This window comes from Sarcophilus harrisii, chromosome 1, assembly GCF_902635505.1.
Source record: "Sarcophilus harrisii chromosome 1, mSarHar1.11, whole genome shotgun sequence".
NCBI classification, from domain to species: Eukaryota; Metazoa; Chordata; class Mammalia; order Dasyuromorphia; family Dasyuridae; genus Sarcophilus; species Sarcophilus harrisii.
Genome location: NC_045426.1, coordinates 361,609,630 through 361,628,538, shown reverse-complemented (window position 1 = coordinate 361,628,538; position 18,909 = coordinate 361,609,630). Strand labels below are relative to the sequence as shown.

The window sequence follows — 18,909 nt, the reverse complement described above, 5'->3', positions numbered from 1 at the left end:
AAGATATTAGTAGTACATTAACAAAAGGAAAATGTGTAAAGGGTCTTTAAGGAAAGTAGTTGCTGAAAAAATGGTTCCTAGAAGGGATAATGAGGGACTGTTGATATTTTACTCATTTCTATTCAGACCTCGGGCTTCAAATCTGTCATCACTCAACCAACAAGAATTTATTTAGCATTTACTATACATTCATTCATTTATTCATCAAGCTTTTATTAGGTTATACTGTGTGAAAAGTACTATGCTAAGTAAGCACAAAGAGAGACACAACATTTGGAAAAAATGTCATTCTAGTCCGTATATAGCCTAGTCTAATTGGGAGATAATACACACAAATACATACACCTCACAACTTTAGTGATTAAGTGCTCTGGAAAATTGTGAATCCAAGTGCTAAACAACTTCTGAGGAAGTTACTCATTGTCAAGAGTTACAAGGGCAGCATTTGAATTGAACTTTAAAGAATGACCTAAAGAATACATTGGACAACGATATCTTATCCCTCCTCTATAGGAAAGAGCTATATTCCACCTTTAAGCAAGTTTGCATAATTTATATTTTCAAGTCAGAATATTTTCTGCAATCACCATAATTAAATGGTGTTTTCTATGCATCACCATGAACAATGCTCAGTGCTAGGTGCCATACAAATCAAATTAATATGATTCTATTTTACTAGATGGGCTAGAAGCAAACTGACATATGCTATATTCTTTTCACTTACAAAACTGAACCCAGCAGTTTCCTAACCTGTCTTGCATGAGACTGACTCACCTTGACCTCACCCTAAAAATATCCAGCAGTTTATATTTCTCCTCCCTGTTCTGAAACACTTCTCCATTAAGAAAGCAATTTTTTCCATGTTAAGAAATCAAGCTTTTGATCATCTTTATTTTTTTAAGAAGGAGCATCCATGAATTGCACAGAGGCAATGATTGAATGCATGGTAATGACTGAAAACTACTTCAAAAATCAAAGAGATTAGAGGTGGCAGATGTGCCTCTTGTTTTAAATAAATAAAGAATAAGAATAAAGGACAGGAAACAATAGAGATGAAAGGTGGGAAGAGATAAGAATAGGGAAGAAGGAAAAAGGACTAGCCCATGCAGGGCTAATAGTCCCTATATAATATCAAACAAATATTAGTTTCAAGCATTTGTCTTTGATAAGGAATGCCTAAGCCTCCAAATAAAATTTTTAAATGCTTCTCATAGCAATCAAGAACATTTCCTAAATTCTCAAGACATATTCTCAAGAAACTGATATTAGTAAGGAGGTTTCTTAACATCTCCATTAGGAAGAGTGTTTCAATTTTCTAATACATCTCACTTAGAAAACTGACTTTGCAATTATTTTGACATCTATCAGATAATTGTTTCTATCATGCATAATACATTAAAGTTTGCATCAAAATCCAGTGTTCACCACATTAGATAATTCCATATTATAAGCTAAAAATAAAATTGAACATTGGCTATTTTAATAAATCACTGAAATAATCAACAACTGACATTTTTATGTGACATTTAAGACTTTCAAAGCAATTTTCTAACAACTCTGAGCAACAAGTACTACTTAGTTATCCCCTTTTTTGCAAGCACCTAGTCACACAACTGAGTCAGGATTTTACCACACACACTTTCCTGACACAAAATAAAGAGTTCTCTTCATCAACATCCCACTGCCCCTCAACAAACCACTTTCACAAGAAACTATACAAAATGTATTGAATGAAAGTACTAGATAAGATTATTCTGCACATTACATAACTCACAGAGAAATAGAGAGAATCCAACTAGTCAAGGGAAGATGATAAGACAAAGAAATCCAGGCAAGGTTATATGTTACAAAAAATACAGATACTTAACTCACCAATATGAATAAATTTTCTAGGGGCTGTTAGCCATTAGGACTCTAAGCACAGAAATTTCAAAACCACAGCCACCAGTGTTTATATAAAATGGTATTATTTGCAAAAGTTAATGCAAAACTACTTAAAATAATTAAGTGGGAAAATATTAATAGAACATAGGTAAGGATGGGGAGGAGTCTCTCTATTAAATCTAATTATCACAAACTCTTAAGCCAATAAAAATACTTTTGAATGTCTTACTGCATGTTTTCCTTTTTTTTTTTTTTTTTTAACTTTTCCCTGATGATCATTGTTTTATTGAATCCTTTAAAACCAATGAAAAAGTGTACTGGAACCTTAGTGATTCAGACTATGTAGTAACTCAGACAGTATATTCAATTTTTATTGAAAATAAGATTTAAAATAATTTCTTCTTGATTATACTTCTTCCTGTATATATTTCCTGGGTCTTATGTCTAAATAAAGACCTCTACCCAAAAATCCAATTTTTTCAAGTCAAGGTCTAAAATAACTAAAGAATTCTTTCAATCAGGCTGTAGCTTGTAGAGCCACAAATTTTTTGCTTTATCCTAAACAATTTTAAAGTTTATAATAGAATAAATCTATGATTGATGCAGACATTTATATTAAATGGCTCCTATGGTCCAGGCACTATTCTAGATACCCAGAATACAGACAAAAAATAATAATGAATGGAAGATTTATTAATTGAATACTAGACTCAAATCACTGTGCTAATAGCTGGGAATACAAAAGTCTAATATAGTCCCTGATCTCAAAGAGCTTACATTCTGGTGGGGGAGACAATACATACATATTTCACAAGAATGAAACTGCTCCTGGTCTAATGAACTAATGTTTGACCCAGTCTGGAAAGACAACATGCACATTTATAGATGTATACAAAATACATATTACAAAAGAAACAAGATTATTGGGGAGGGGAAGTAGACATTATCAACTAGAGGATCAGGAAAAACTTCATGTGGATTTGATCTTATCTTTGAAGGAAAGAAGTGGGAATGTAGTGAGGTGAAGGGTGGATAGTATAGTCATATAGGAGAAATGGAATGTCTTGTATGAGGTTAAGAGGGGCAATTTAGTTAGATGGGTAAAGGGGAGTAAGGTATAATACAGCTTAATATAGGTTGGGATCTTAGTTGTACAGGGAGTAAGAAACGTTTCAGTTGAGTGATTAGATCAGAGGCCAAATTAACAAAGGACTGAGACTTGAGTGAGAGGTTAAGAAACAGAAGGCTAACAGTGTAGACAATTTTTTCTAGGAATCTTGCTGAGAAAGGCAGAAGGATAGCTTTGTGGAATGAAATGTGTACCAACAGTTGTTTTTATTTTTTTAAGAATGAGAATTTTGCGTGTTTCTACAAATAAGGAAAGGAATCAGTAAATAAAGAGGGATGAGATAGATTTCTGGGTTTTATACAGGCTATCCTGCAGTAGTACCTACTTACATTATGTAATAATATAGCTCATTTTGCTGCTACAAATTGTATCTTAGTTTTTTGTATGTACTGCATTTATTTATTTGATAAGGGATGTTTAACTTAACTTAGAAGTTATATTTATTTAAATTAAGAAGGAAAAAAAAGCCCATACACTATAATTCAATAGGGTCACATGGGCCTTTCACTGTTATTCCCAATGCAAGAGATTTCACTGCATCAGCAAAAGAATTGGACGCTCCTGCTTTGAATGCCATTTAACTCCACCCCCTGTAAGGGTAAACCTGGCAGTCAGTGGCTTTTTCAAACCTGGGAGTGGGGCCAGAGATTTAACTAGCTGGCTCCCACAGTCGCCAAAAAGTAACTTGGTCTTTCTCTCAAACCAGCTGGTGTCCCAGGAGACCCTCCAGTGTTTAGGCTGTGCAAATGCAGGAGGCTCGAGCCACACCCCACCTGCCTAACCCCTTAAAACTACAAATAATCTTCATTCATCCTAGTCCTTTTTCTCCTCTTCAGGAAGGAGAGGATATTAAAGTCCCTCTTCTCCTCACCCACGTGGGAGCCAATTTCATCGGGAAATGAGAAAGATTACCGTACGTTTATATCTCCTTTCCCACGATAGCATTGAGGTTCCATTAATTTTTTTCCCCTCCCCTTAACGATTTAATAAAAAATAAAAAGATTGTGATACTGATGAAGATGACCTGGAGAAGTTTCTCTTCCTACCGTTGCCAGACCATTTCTCCGTGGCTGCTTAATGTGCCGTATGAGTACCAACACCCAAATCTTAGGGACGGACGGATGGACGGACAAACGGACACACACACACACACACACACACTCCAGATCTAGAAGAGGCTACGGAAGTAAGGGACGGTCAACATTTACAACTCAGAAAGAAAACGAATAGGGAAGAGAAAAGGCTAGTACTGTAGTTGGACTAAATAATAATAATAATAACAATAATAATAATCTAAGTGACTCAAGAAAAGGAACCTGTCTTTATGTTTGCCGTCAGAGCAAAGTTGGAATGTGTAAGCCTGGGCAGTTGAAGCTTTTCAGTGAGTGCTAGATGAAGAGGTTGGTAGCGGATCCCTAACTTTGACAACGGCAACCGCATTGAAAATGTGGGTGGTGTTTCTGCTTTTGATATGCACCTGTTAGGACCTTCCCTTTACTTAGTTCTAACCTACAGGATGGGGCGAAACTAATTCGCTGGAACGTGGATTCCTTTTTGTAGATTACCATCGACAGAGCACAATATCCCCTCATAATCCTCCCCATAATCAATATAACCAACCGCACACTTCCGCAAGAAAATTGCGATAAGAAAAAAAAAAAAAAACCCTCTCATCTCCTGACTCTCCCACGCCCCGACCAATTTTTCAAATGGACTTCCTTTCTTCCCATAACCTTATAATATCCAGCTCTATATCCCCATTTTCCTTTCCCTTTCTGCCACGTTCCCCGTTGCCACTTTTCTACATCTCCCTTACCCCTCCCGAATTCCTGAAGATTAGTTTATAAGAAGAGAGATTTCTCTGATCGCAGCGGGGACCCGACCGAATCGGCTCTGGGCTGGTCAGGGAGCCCCAAGCTGCAGTGCACCAGGGGTGGGTCTTGATAGGGGGAGGGGGCGGCAAAGCCACGAGCCCGAAACTGGGGAGAGTGACGGCCAATGACGGAAGGAGTTTCTTCTTAGTAAGAAAACAAAACCAAGTGAGACCGCTTTAAACTACAAAGGCTAGAGCAGGAGAGGTCCAGTGAATGGATGGAAAAACAAGAGGCAGAAACCGAGAGCTGGAGTGAAGGGAAGCTACCAGAGTCTGAGAGAGGCCTGAGAAGGAAGCAGAAACAGAAAAAGGAATGAAGAATTAGGAGAATATCAGAAAGCTCTGCACCGACTGGGCCGAGGTAGGAAGAGACCGAGAGACAACAACAGAGAAGAACTTCGGGACAGGTGTGGCGCTTCCCAAGAGGCAACGACCAAACTTTCTCCCCAGCCGTGAAGTTAGGGGCAGTGGAGTTGAGACTACGAGGTAGTTTCTTCCATGCCCACCACCCCACTCCCAAGGTAGGCAGCGGAGAAGGAGAAACTGTCCCGGACTGCACACACCTCTCCAGTCCCGAGAATCGGTAATACGTTCTAGATGTGCACTTTCACCCTCTTCCTTCACCCTCAGACTCGTTTTCTCTGATTCTCCTCCCCTGTACACACATCCCCCAGGACAACTGAGCAACCTGAGGCGGTCAAACTCACCTGGCTATAGAGCTCGCTGACCGACATGACCCAGCCCGCGCAGCAGACGAGCCCGGAGGCGCGTCTGGAAGCTCAGCCCTAGCTTCAGCGATCCGGCCCCTCTCTCCAGGGCAATCCCCGGCTCCCGGTGCTGCTTGCTGTCCCGAGTGGCTCTCACACCAGCCGCTGCCGGTCTGGCGCCATCTTCCTGCGCTTAAAAAGAGTTTTTCCTTCTTTCTTTCTTTTTTTTTTTAAATCACCCTCCCACTTTCCCCTCCTTGTTCTGCCGAGGCTCTGTTTCCTGGCTCTTTTTTTCCTCCGGAGCGACCTTTACTCGGACGGCAGCCAGGTTGGAGTTAGGGCTAAGGTTGGGAGGAGCAGCAGAGGAGGAGGGGAAGGAGGAGGGAGAGATGGAGGAGGAGGAGGAGGAGGAGGCGGTAGCTAAGCTCCGCCGCTCCCCACTCAGGTATGGGGAGGAGGTGCCGGCAGGAGAGCGTCAGAGCCAGGCGCTCCGTGCGTCCCCTGCGCCTTCCGCGCGCTGCAGGTGCCTGGGGCTCGGGCTGGGGGCGGGACTGCTCCTCCCACCCCGCTGCTGGTCTGAGAACGAGGTGGCCGCTACCCCGGGATTCTCTGTGCTGCTCTGAGTCCGGCCGGGCTGGGGTGGAAAGCACGCGTGGAGCCAATCCGGGCCGCCCTCTGCTGGTCCTGGGGGCAAATACCGGCCGGACCTGAAAAAAGACAGGTGCATCGTGTGTATAAACACACACACCACACAGGAGCTAAGCACACGAAAGAGAGAAGAAAAATGAAAAAAGGAAAGAAAGAAGGGGAGGGAGTAGAAGTGTCAATAAGTCTCTTGGAACACTTGATGACACCAGGGTCATAACTTACAACTTCAAGGAACAGTAAGGAGGGCAGTGTCACTGAATGGGGAATAAGTGAAGGGGAATAAGGTAAGAAGACTAGAAAAAGTAAGAGGACCTTAAAAACTAATCTACTATTCGGAAGTAGTAGGATTTAGTTTTGTAACAGTTTATTATTACATTGATTTGGATACTTAGCATCCTGTCAGCTCCCCTGAAATCAAAGTAACTTTTTACGGTAAAATACTGATGTCTGTCGCTGGTAAGTGATATAACAAATGCCGGGGAGACTTATTTATCAATGCCTGCATGAGAACAAGAGATGATAGTTATATCATGCAATAAGGACCTTCCATTTCTACAAAGCAGAACCCAAGTCATTTATGCAGAAAAAATATACAGCTATTCTTCATCATTTATACATTGTCCCCTGCTTCAACACCTCCTCTCTCTCACTGTGTAGATTTCCACCATTTCCTTTTTCATTATCAATGGCATTTGACCGCCTTAAATAGCTTCACCACTTCATTCCCTAAACCAAAAGTGCTAAGAGTGGGGAGAGCAGTACAACTGAATACAATTGAAACTCTGGTTTTATATTTTCTACCTGTATGATCTTGGCTAAGTCAGTTCCTCTCAGCATTTCCTGATCTACAAAATTAGGGTATTGGAGTAGTAGAAAGCTAAGTTTTATTCCAACTCGAGCCACTCTGATACTAAGTAGAATATGCTCCTAAAATTAGAAACAAAATTGTAAGAAGTTAGATAGGTGGCAGCTGGGATAGGAAGAAGGGAAAGGGAAGAGAGAAGGAAAGGAAAGAAGGATGACAAAAACACAGGCTGAGTTCTCAGCTCAGAGTTAAGTATAATCACCATGATGTTAAACACTCCAATCCTCCCTGAAACAGTTAGGGTCCTGGATGTTACTTCAGGGTTCCTAAATTCATTGGGAAACCTGTGAAGAGACTTGTCTATTTTCTTCACTTCGCAGCAAAGTTTAAATCTGAAATGGCACACACTTCTGGCCACTCACTATAAAAAAGCATGGTGCTTTGTGGTACTCTGTGGTAGACATTTCTAAGCACTGAAAATTCAAAAATAGAGCTTTCAAGGCATTCATTCTAACAGTGGAGACAGTGTACACATAATTATATATAAACAAGATATAGCTAGGATAAGAGGAGAGATAATCCTGGGTGAAAACAGTAGCCCTGAGGACAGAGTAAGATTTCTTGCTGAAAGTAAGATTTTAGTTGAGACCTGAAGGAAACCAGGGAAGTTAGGAAAGAGATGAGTAGAGAGAGAATTCTGAGGCTTAGATTATAACCAGTGAAAATACATGGAGATGGATGACATCTTGTAGGAGGAACAGTAAGAAGGTAATATCATTGGATTTGGAATACGTGGATGAGAATAAGATAAGAAACTTTAAAAAAAACTGGGAAGAAATCTAGGGGAGGGAGTGGGGAGAAGGAGGGGAAAATTTGAAACACAAGGCTATTCAAGGATCAATGTTGAAAATTTATCTATACATATATTTTGAAAATAAAAAAACTTTTTTAAAAATGGCGGGAAATTAAAAACCAAACAATATTTTATATGTGATCTAGAGGTATTGAGGGGCCATTAGAATTTATATGTTAGAGGGGAAATATGATCAAACATGAATTTTGAGAAAATGAATTTAAAAACTGAGAGGAAGATAAATTAGAGTAGGGAAAGATTAAAGATCAGCAGAATGTTGTAATCATCCAGGCCTGAGTTGGTGAGAGCCTAAATCAGAGTAGAGAAGTGTCATAAGAGAAAACGGGGTGGTAACAGAAATGTTATGAAGATAGAATTGACATGTCTTGGAAACTAGCTGATTGAATATGAAGGAGAAAGGGCAGAGGAGAAAAAGTGAATAATCAAGCATGAATGTGGGTAACTGGAAAAAGAATGGTGCCTCCTGAAGAATAGAAAGTTAGGAAGAAGGAATGCTTAGGGGAAAAGATAATGAATTCAGTTTTAGATGCATTAAATTGAAAGTATCTATGAAACATCCAGTTGAACATTTCCAATAGACAGCTAAAGATTCAAGATTGGTGGTCAGGAGAGAGATTAGTGCTGGAGAGATAAATCTGAAAATCATTATAGCAGAGAGGAAGATAATCACATGAAAGTCCTGAGATCAGTCACTAATAATCATCTTCTTTGTCAAACTGGAATAATAGCTAGAAAAGCATTCCATTCAATCAGCATGTATTGAGTGTCTATTCAGTGCACCATACCAAACTAGATGCCTTCCTCTACTCTCCAGTTAATCTTGACTATTTGGTGCTCTTTGAAAATATTTCTTACTCATGCTCATAGTTGGGGAATGGCTATCATGTTACATATTTAAATATATTTTACATATATAATATATATATATATATATATATATAAAATAGTATAATGAATATAATGGGATATTATTGTTCCATAAGAAATGATGAGTAGGGTGATTTCAGAAAAGCCTGGAAAGATTTATATGAACTGATAATAAATGAAGTGATCAGAGCCAAGAGAACATTGTACACAGTAACAACAAGATTATGTGATGATCAACCTTGATGGACTTGGCTCTTTTCACCAATGAGGTGATTCAATGCAATTCTAATAGCCTTGTGGTGGAAAATGCCATCCAGATCCAGAGAGAGAACTATTGGTGACTGAATGTGGATCAAAGCAGTTGTTTGTTAGCTTGTTTTTTCCTCTCATTTTTTCACTTTTGATCTGATTTTTCTTGCACAGTATGACAAATATGGAAATATGTTTAGAAAAATTGCACATTCAACCTGTATTGGATTGCTTGCTGTCTTAGGGAGTGGGGAGGGGAGAGAGGAAGAAAATTTTGGAATTCAAGGTTTTGCAAAATTGAAAGTTGAAAACTATCTTTGCACATATTTGGAAAAATAAAATACTATAAAAAATAAAAAGAAAATATCTTCTACTCTCTTATTCATCTACTACTGTCCATTTTCTCCACTATTCATTATTCCTGATAGCCCTCCAGCTAGCACAATTGATTCAATTAACTTTTAAAAAACCCTTATTAGATGTTTGTAATGGTTAAGAATAGAAGAGAGGGGAATCCCCACTCATAAAGTGCTTACACTATAATAAGGGGAATACAACTTCTTCACAAATAAATAATTTTAAAAATGGAATGCAATAGAAGCAAGGAGGAGATCTACAGACAAAATACTCTTAGAAAATTTGAGGCGAAATCACTTTCAGCTGGGGAAAAGAGGGAAGGCTTTAGAGATGAGTTGGTAGTAAGTCTCAGTCTTAAAGGAAAAGAAGGATTTCAACTTCCTTTGAAGTTGAAGGTGAAGCAAAGGTGAGGGAGAAAGTTTAATATCAGACTGGGGTGTGGGGAAAGCTTGCACAAATTCTTGGGGATGAAGGAAATCAAGGAACAGATAGTAGTCTAACTAGGTGGAATGTAGAATATGTGACCAGGATAAGATACAAACTCCTTAGCATGTGGAATTTAAGGTCTTGCATAAATTGGCTCCAATCCTTCTTTCCAACCTTATTTCACATTACTCCCCTTCACCTATTTGTCATTCCTGATAAACCGGTCAAATTTCCCTTTCTCAATCACTCACCTTTAATCATTCATACAAGCGTTTTCTCCAACTTCACCAGCAGTTTTAGAACATACAGGCTCTTTGTACCTGCTTTTAGGTTTCCTTGGGGGTTCAGTTCAGGAGTCAGCTCTGAAAGAATTCCTGTTTTATTTCTACCACAGCAGTGGTGATTTCTTCATTTTCAACCTATTTCCCATTTACTAATTCTTGTGCATGCCGTGTCATTTTAGAGGTGCCTGTGGACAAAGATTGTATTATTTTTGTCTTTGTAGTCTAGCATAGTACCTTATGTAAGAGGTTTTTAATAAAATTTTTTGAATTAAATCAGATTGAATATTTGATGTCTTTCCCAGTCCCTTCAGCTGCTAAACTTCACCCATCTACTCAATATGTATCTCATTTCTAATTATTGCATACTGTCTCTCCTATTAAACTGTAAGTTCTTTGAGGGAAGGAACTATATATTTTTTAAACTTTCTTTTTATCCCCAGCCTTAGTACCAGTGTCTGCAACAACAGTAATCATTTAATAAAATTATTTTATGTAGATGTATGTGAGTGGATGGATAGATGGAAGGAAAACAGTGTCAAATAAAACTAGAAATGATAAATGGAATTAGATAATGGAAGAATATGAATACAAATATACTTTTAAAAAACATGTATTTTCAGCAAAATAATGGTTTGGACATGTATACTTATTTTGTATTTAATTTATACTTTAATATATTTAACATCTACTGGTCATCCTGCCATCTAGGAGAGGAGGTGGGGGAAGGAGGGGAAAATTTGGAACAAAAGGTTTGGCAATTGTCAATGCTGTAAAATTACCCATGCATATAACTTGTAAATAAAAAGCTATTAAAATAAAAGTTTTAAAACGTGTATTTTATTCTATATAAAGAGACCCTGAAATTTGTGAGCAGGGGGCATATTTAGACCTGTATTATATGCTGATAGCTGCAAGGTGTGACCATCCTGGTCTTTAACAGATGTACAATAGAGACAGAGGCATAGGTCCCAAATCTGTAACCTTCTCTAGCTCATTGTGCTACATAGATGCTCATATAAACAATAGGTTATTATTGTAATGGGAAAATCAATGGGACCAGAATTAGAAGAGACTTGGGTTCCAAGTCTACCTCAAACAATTACTAGATATCTGAGCACAAACAAATGAGTTAATCTCTCAGCATCTGTTTCTTCATCTATAAAACAGAAATGATACTTATAGTACCTACCTCACAAGGCTATTTAAAGTAAGATATTGTGTATATGGAGCACTTTGAAAATCCTTAAGCATTATATAAGTAGCATTTACCTTTGTTGTCATCATCATTAATTACTCTCTGACCACAATGATTTCAAAGTGATGGGGAGGAAGGTAGAACATTAGCTTGAACCCCTTGGCACCTCCTGCCTACCCTTACATCTGTGGTCTGTATGTGAGAGAGAGACTACAATCCTTCAAAACTCAACATGGCAATAGCTATTATAAAAAGCCACTACAGAGACGCTACCAGACCTCACAAAATGTACCATGGATGCTGTAGCATCATTTCTGTTGGCCACAAGGACATAAATAAAAGTGCAATTGAAACTGATAAGCATTTAAGAAATGCCTACTAAGTATGAAGCACTTTGGTAGGTACTAGGGATTCAAAGGCAAAAATGAAGTCTTTGACCTCAAGGAGTTTGACTTCTCCTTATTTATTTAATTTGGCAACTAGGTGGCACAATGGATAAGGTACTAAACCTTAGCTCAAATTTGGCCTCAGATAATTTACTAGCTGTGGAACCCTGGACAAATCACTTAGCCACTGTCTACTTCTGTTTCCTTATCTATAAAATGAAGATAAGCACATACTTCACAGAATTTTTGTAAGGATAAAATGAGATACCTGTAACATACTTTGTAAAACTTATAAGTCCTAGTTATCATTTTCTCTTATTTCTCATCTATTTTTATAAGTACTTATTTCTCTTTTTCACCCCCTTCCCATTTGATAACAAAAGATAAAACAAAAAAAAACAAAAAAACCCCCACAAACCTCAAACCAAATCTGCATAATCCAGTAAAACATTCCCACATTTGGCCTCATCTAAAAATGTATGTCTCATTCTGCATTTTAAGTACATCTTATTTCTGGTTGGAGATGATTAGTATGATTAATCTTTAGTTCTCTGGAATTATGGTTTATCACTGAATTAATCCACTTCATTCTATAAGACAATGTTAGCCCTAATCAAACCTATAATTCTGAAGGAAAGGCATGAAGTCAGAATCTTTTAATCCATTAACTTGTCTGACAGAGCTCCTCCCTTATTTCTTTAAGCTCCTCCTAAAGTCCTGCCTCTTCCAGAAGATTATCCTAAATTATTTGTTGATTTTTCCCAAATCCATTCCCTCTTAAAAAAAAAAAAAAAAAAAAGGAATTCCACATTTGAAAAGATTTGTATGAAAAGCCACGGGAATAATATGAAAGGTTAAAGATGAAAACTCTCTGAAATCACAAAAAGGACTAGTATCATATCTCCACTGAATTCTTTTCTGCCTTCATATGTTGTAGAGATAACCTAGGTTTTCAAAAACTCTGCCACAAAACAGAGCAAACTTTAGTGTCCCAAGTTAAGATGATTCCCTTGTCATCTAAAGATCTGCCCAGTCCTGTATAAATTGGCTCCAACTTTTGGAGATCATTATTCTTTTTAGCCACAGCAGCTCAGAAAGACCAACTAAAAGCTGAAAAAACATTGAAGTCTACATGGTGATCTACACTGAGGTAGTATGTTCTAAAGAATAGATAGCTAGTCTAGATAGCAAATCAGGAAGATTTGCATTAAAATCCTCCCTCAGACAACTATGGAGTGCTGAGCAAATTATTTAACCTCTTGGAGTTCAATTGTTTTTGTTTGTTTGTTTGTTTTTAGTTTTTCATCTGGAAAATGAGATTTAGACACACTAACCTCTCAAGTCCCTTCCTAGCTCTAAATCTATGACATTATGACCCATAAAATCATGGATTCTTTGATTTCAGAAAGCCCTGGAGAGAGTTATATGAATTGATGCTAAATGAAGTGAGCAGAACCAAGAAAACATTGTATATGGCAACAACATGATTATGTGATGATCCACTGTGATGGACTTGGCTCTTTTCAACAATGAGGTGACTCAGACCAATTCCAATAGACTTGTAATGGAAAGAGTGATCTGCATCCAGAGAGAGAACTGTGGGGACCAAATTTACTTGGGGTTTTTTTTCCTTTTCTCATTTTTTCCCCTCTTTGATTTTTCTTGTAAAAAGTTGTACTGAAAGCTGAAAATGGTAATAGCACCAAGCAATGACACACTTATAAATGGCATAATGGATAGAATGCTGGATGTGGAGTCAGGAAAATCTGATCTCAAATACTTTCTTAGCTGTGTTACCCTGGATATCAGCCACAGTTTCTTTACTTATAAAATGGGCATATTAATAGCATTTACTTGCCAGGTTTGTTGTGAACTACAATGGAATAATAACATGTCAAATATTTGTGAATTTTAAAAGCATTATATAAAAGTTAGTGATTATTATTAGTGAGATCTTCATCCGAGCAAATTCCCTTCTCCCCAGGAGCTCTATGAATACTGAACTAAATTACTAGAAAGCAATCAGAAGTACTTTCTAAGGAATGGAGGGCATTTCAACTATTAAGTAGAGGTGGAGGTTAAAAGCCCCCAAATCGACTGTGTTTTATCAGTGGATGACATTACTTACTCACAGTGTGAAACCCTATTAACAATACTGATTCTGCCAAATATGCTTAGCATCTAATTTATCCACTCACCTCTGTCTGAAACCCTTGGTGGGATGTAAATGTTCATTTCTGGCTGTTCAACTTCAGCATACGGTGAATGCAGCAACATCTAAGCAAAACTTTCATTATTGCCTCTGTGTGGGAGATGTGACTGGACATAACCAAGCTTGTTATCTTGTATCAGACTTCTCCAGTGGGTGGGAACATAGCCAAATGGCTTTTTATCCAGAGAAAGGTGACCATGATGGTGAAGAGGTATGGAAACCATGTCATATAAAGAGCAAATGAAGCAACTGAGCCTGTTTAGCCTGCTTAGAAAAACATTAGTGGGACATGAGAGCCCTTTTCAAATATTTGAAGGGTTGTCATGTGGAAGAGGGATTAGATGTACTTTTATTTGCTCCAGAGGACAGAAGTAGGAGCCAGAAAAAAGAAGAGGCAGAGGCAGATTTTAATCAGTTTTTAAAAAATACCAGACCTGTGAATCCATTGATGCATGTAATTCCTAATGAGGAAACTATCAATATAGCTCAGCCCTTGACTTGTAACCTTCTACAGTACCCTCAATGTGTAGTGATCCAGCAATGACAGGGTAGATGGAGATCACTTCCATCTACCTTTCTATGAAAGCTTGTTCTACTACCAGATCTTTCAATTTTCTTCCAGTGCTAAGGATCCTCTCATATTGTTAGCCATCGCCACTTAGACTTCCTAAATCAAACTGGGAGTGCTCTGAGGGTTGCCTGAGGTATGTGTCATTATGTGTCAAAAGAAGATCTTAAAACTAGGTCTTCCTGACTCCTATGCCAGCTCTATCCATTATACCAAAATACCTCTAACTGAACTCAATATAAAGGAGAATATAAGGATATAACTTTAAAAAAAAAAAAAAAAGGTCAGTAAGAGGTGTCCAACTATGAAACCTGTTAACTCTAAAAGCAGGAAGTTTCTTCTTCACCCTATGTATATCTGCCTTGTTGTGGGAAAAGGACTTGTGTAGCTCAATGAAACAAGCTATGCCATGCTGAGTTGGCTAAGATGGGTAGGTCATAGATAGTGGAGAGTCCTTTCAAAAGGTGATCCACTGGAGAAGGATATGACAAACCACCCCAGTATCTTCCCCAAGAAGGTGCCATGAGTACTTTGTTCTCAGGGTCATGAAGAGATGGACACAACTGAATAACTAAATAAAGGTCCCTTCTATTATATGTGTACAAGCGAAGGCTAGATGACTTGCAAGGATGTTATAGAGAAGCTACCTCCATTAGTTGGGATGTTGGACTAGTCAACTTCTAAGTAAAGCCTTCCAGTTCTAAGTTATCATTCTATTCCCAACACTGCTTTTCTTAAACAAAAATCAGGGAACTTAAATGTGGGTCCTAATTACAAAATTGGGAAGTAAACAGAAGCCATTTTTCAGAACTCCAGGTCTCACTTCTGTGTCCCACTTCCATGCTACATCCACTAAAGGAATCCAATACTTTCCTATTCTCTTCCCTGGTTCTGATAATCACTTTTCCAAAAAAGGATCTGATAGCTGCTATTTACAACTGAATGTGGATTTAAAGCAGGGGTTCTTAAACTTTTTATGTGTCATAGACCCCTCTGGGAAGCTGGTAAAGCCTATGGACTCTTTCTCAGAACGATCATAAAATAAAATACATATGATTACAAAGGAAAACAATTATTTTGAAAGAAAAACGTACTTTTTCTCTATCCAAGTTTACAGACTCCCCCATCCCTTCCATCCCCTAGAATTAAAGAACCCTTGATTAAAAATCACCCAAATCTCTCTCCTAAGAGTATTTGCATTTATATCTCATTTTGGGATGAAAGACTCTGTCCACTGTTAAAGATATTTTAATCAGCAACAAGCACAGAAGAAATATTTTTTCTCTTTTGAAGGGGAGGAATTAGTTTTCCCAGAATCTATGAAATCACAGCTTGCTAGTGAATACAGGTAAGCCCCAGGCTCTACCCCTAATAACCTACTCCCCCATCCCTTCCCTCCATCCTCCAGTTAGGGGGGAGGAGGGAGAGGTGTAGAGGGAAGTAGAGTGTCAGAGAATGAAAATCAGAGCAAATCAGGAGAAATCAGCCTCAAAGCTCACAAACCAAACATCTGAACAAGTGTAATTCTAAGTCTGCCAAATTCTCTAATAAATTGCTCATCTGCCCAGCAGCCTGTGAATAGGGAATCACTCTCTCTCACTATGAGATGCTACTCATGCATACCGGATACTCACTTGTATCACATTCCCAGAGGGTAATAGAGCCCAAAGTACATTCTATCCCCAGCATCTTATGCCCTCTTCTGGGCACCTACCCAAATGGCTGTGCTTTTTTTTTTTTTTAAATGAGTCTCCTGTTGTCCAGAGATTTGTGTTATTAGAAATTATAGAATGATAAAAGTCTAGTGCAATCGTAGATTTTTACACAGGCAAAACAATGAGGCCCACAGAGAAGTAACTTGTCTGAGGTCAAATTATTATTTGGTGACCAAACTTCAGGAGCCTTTCCCATTGGAGCTGTGAACTAGTCCAACCGTTCTGGAAAGCAATTTGGAACTATTTCCAAAAAGCTTTTAAACCATAAAAATATTTAATCGAGCAATGCTCCTTATGAAGTTCATACTTCCAAAGAGATCAAAGAAAAAGGAAAAGCACCATATACATAAAATTATTTATAATAATCCTTTTTGTGGTAGCAAAGAATTGGAAACTGAAGAGATGCTAATCCACTGGGATATACCTGAACAAGATATATTATATGAATGTGATGGAATACTACTGGGCTATAAAAATAATGGAGGGCAAGTAGGTGGCACAGTGGATAGAGCACCAGCCCTGAATTCAGGAGGACCTGAGTTCAAATGTGGCCTCAGATACTTAACACATCCTAGCTGTGTGACCCTGGGCAGGTCAGTTAACCCCAATTGCCTCAGCAAATAATAATAATTATTATTATTATTATAAAATAATGAAAGAGATGGTTTCAGAAAGCTCTGGTAAGACTTACATGAACTGATGCAAAGTGAAATGAGCAGAATCAAGGAAACAATGTATATAATAATAACAATATTGTAAAGACAACCAACTGTGAGAAATGTAATAACTCTAATCAACCCAATGACACACAACACAGATCCAAAGGGTTCATGATGAAAAATGTTATCCACCTCCAAATAAAAAGCAGAGTTCAGATTGAAGTATGTTTTATTTTCTCTGTTTCTTGTTTGATTATTTGTTGGAATGTGGTTAATATAGAAATTTGTTTTTCATGATTTCATATTTGTAAGGGGTTTTGTATATCCTGCCTTCTCAATGGGTGGGGAGAAATGTGTGAGGAACTGAATCAGGAACTGAAAATAAAATAAAATTGAATTTTTAAAATTGAAATAGATGATAAATTTAAATAGGAGTCGCATCCTTGTAATCACTGTCTTATCTCTACAATGAAACTGGAGCGTTCTTAAAGGAGGGGCCTGACTTCATATATCATCTATATCCCCCACAGTGCCAAAGTTGTGCTAGACACATGTGGTGAACAATAATGATTTACTAGTTGATGGGTTAATAAACAATGGAAGAAAAATTCCAGACAGATATCTCCTGACCATTAGTTCTATCATTGCTGAGGTTCTAAACTAAGGTATCAAGAAAATCATGTAACTTAACAGCAAAACTCTGAAAATTTTGACTGTAGTCTATGTCATCAAAAAAATCTAGCCCTGGCCTAATTGGTTTTTGTAGCCATCTTAATGACTGGTTCAGCCTGCCACATCATCAATTTACTTAATTTCCAGTTGTGTTTAAAAATTTGAGTCTGTGGTCATATCTATTTGACAGTACCATGGAGAAATAGTTGTATTGTACATATAATATTTACCTTTTCCTACTTGCTTTCCCATTTGAGTGACTGGAAAAAATACAGTATGTTTGATCCCCAAGGGATATATATAAAATGATGGGTAGGGAAAGTGAAAGGCTGAACAAATATGGGGAGGAGATCTATAGAGAGGGAACCAATAACATGGCAACCAGAAAAAAATAGACATATGATACTTTTTGCCCCCATTTTGTGCCAAGAAGATAGCACTGAAAAAGCAGGATTCTACAGAGATTTTCCAGTGTGATCTAAGTAACTGGGGTCTAGGTGTCTGTGCTATGAAAAAGAGCCTGAAGGAGAGAGAAAATGCTGCCTACTCCCTTTTTCCCTGGCTCCAGACATACTCATTTCAATTAGCCAAACCAGGATTTGTGGAATAGGATGACCTCAAGAGGAGCCATGACACTTGAGAATATAAATAAATATAAAAATATATTCATATATACACATATACATATATAATGTGTACATATATTATGTGAATATGTATGCATACATAAAGATAGAGATATCTTCCATATTGATGGTTTTTCATCCTACGAGTTCTATTTTGATTTTATTTTCTTAATACATTTGCTTCTAAGGTACTGAAAATTTTGTACTTACAAGAGAAAATTAATATCATTCTGCTATTGTCTGCCATGTTTTCAAAATAGAGACTATGACCCAAGAAGATCCAACCACAGTGTACCAGAATTTTTCCATCTATGGCAATATCTCTGACATGAGGACCAGTTTTTAAGGATACCATAATCCTGAAGTTAGAGAAATATAAATATATATATATATATGTTGTTAGAGAGCTAGCTAAGCTTCTTAAGGTCTAATTAGTTATTGACTCTGGTTTTCAAAAAAAAAAGTGAAGAAAGTAGTGGAGGTTAAGCTGTAATTCTCAGCCAACCTCATATGTCCTTTATCAGTAAAACAAGGCTGGTCCTTTTTATTAAGTAAGACTTCCCCTTTGTGGTAAGATTTGAGGGGGATCAGAATGAGCTTTCCATCCTCAACTCATTCTTCCCTCAAAAAAAGAAAAAAATTCTTTTTTTTTTTTTTTTTGAAATCCATTCCTTTGGGTTAAGATTTTGTATAACCAGAGTCTTTTGTTAAATTACAAAGAGTCCAAGGAGTAATTAAGTGGATATCAGTCATTAACACCCTACAGGGGATTG

At 37.7% G+C, this 18,909-nt stretch overlaps 1 protein-coding gene across 2 annotated transcripts in view; it reads right to left on the bottom strand.

The window, feature by feature from the left end:
• The window catches only part of MYO5B (myosin VB), a 497,816-nt gene extending 491,486 nt beyond the window's left edge, over positions 1-6,330 (bottom strand). For both annotated transcript variants that reach the window (XM_031945960.1, XM_031945961.1), the window contains exon 1: positions 5,594-6,330. In XM_031945960.1, the coding sequence (XP_031801820.1) occupies positions 5,594-5,620 (27 nt within the window). In that variant the 5' untranslated portion in view covers positions 5,621-6,330. The remainder of the gene's footprint in view (positions 1-5,593) is intronic.
• Between the last annotated feature and the right edge of the window lie 12,579 nt (positions 6,331-18,909).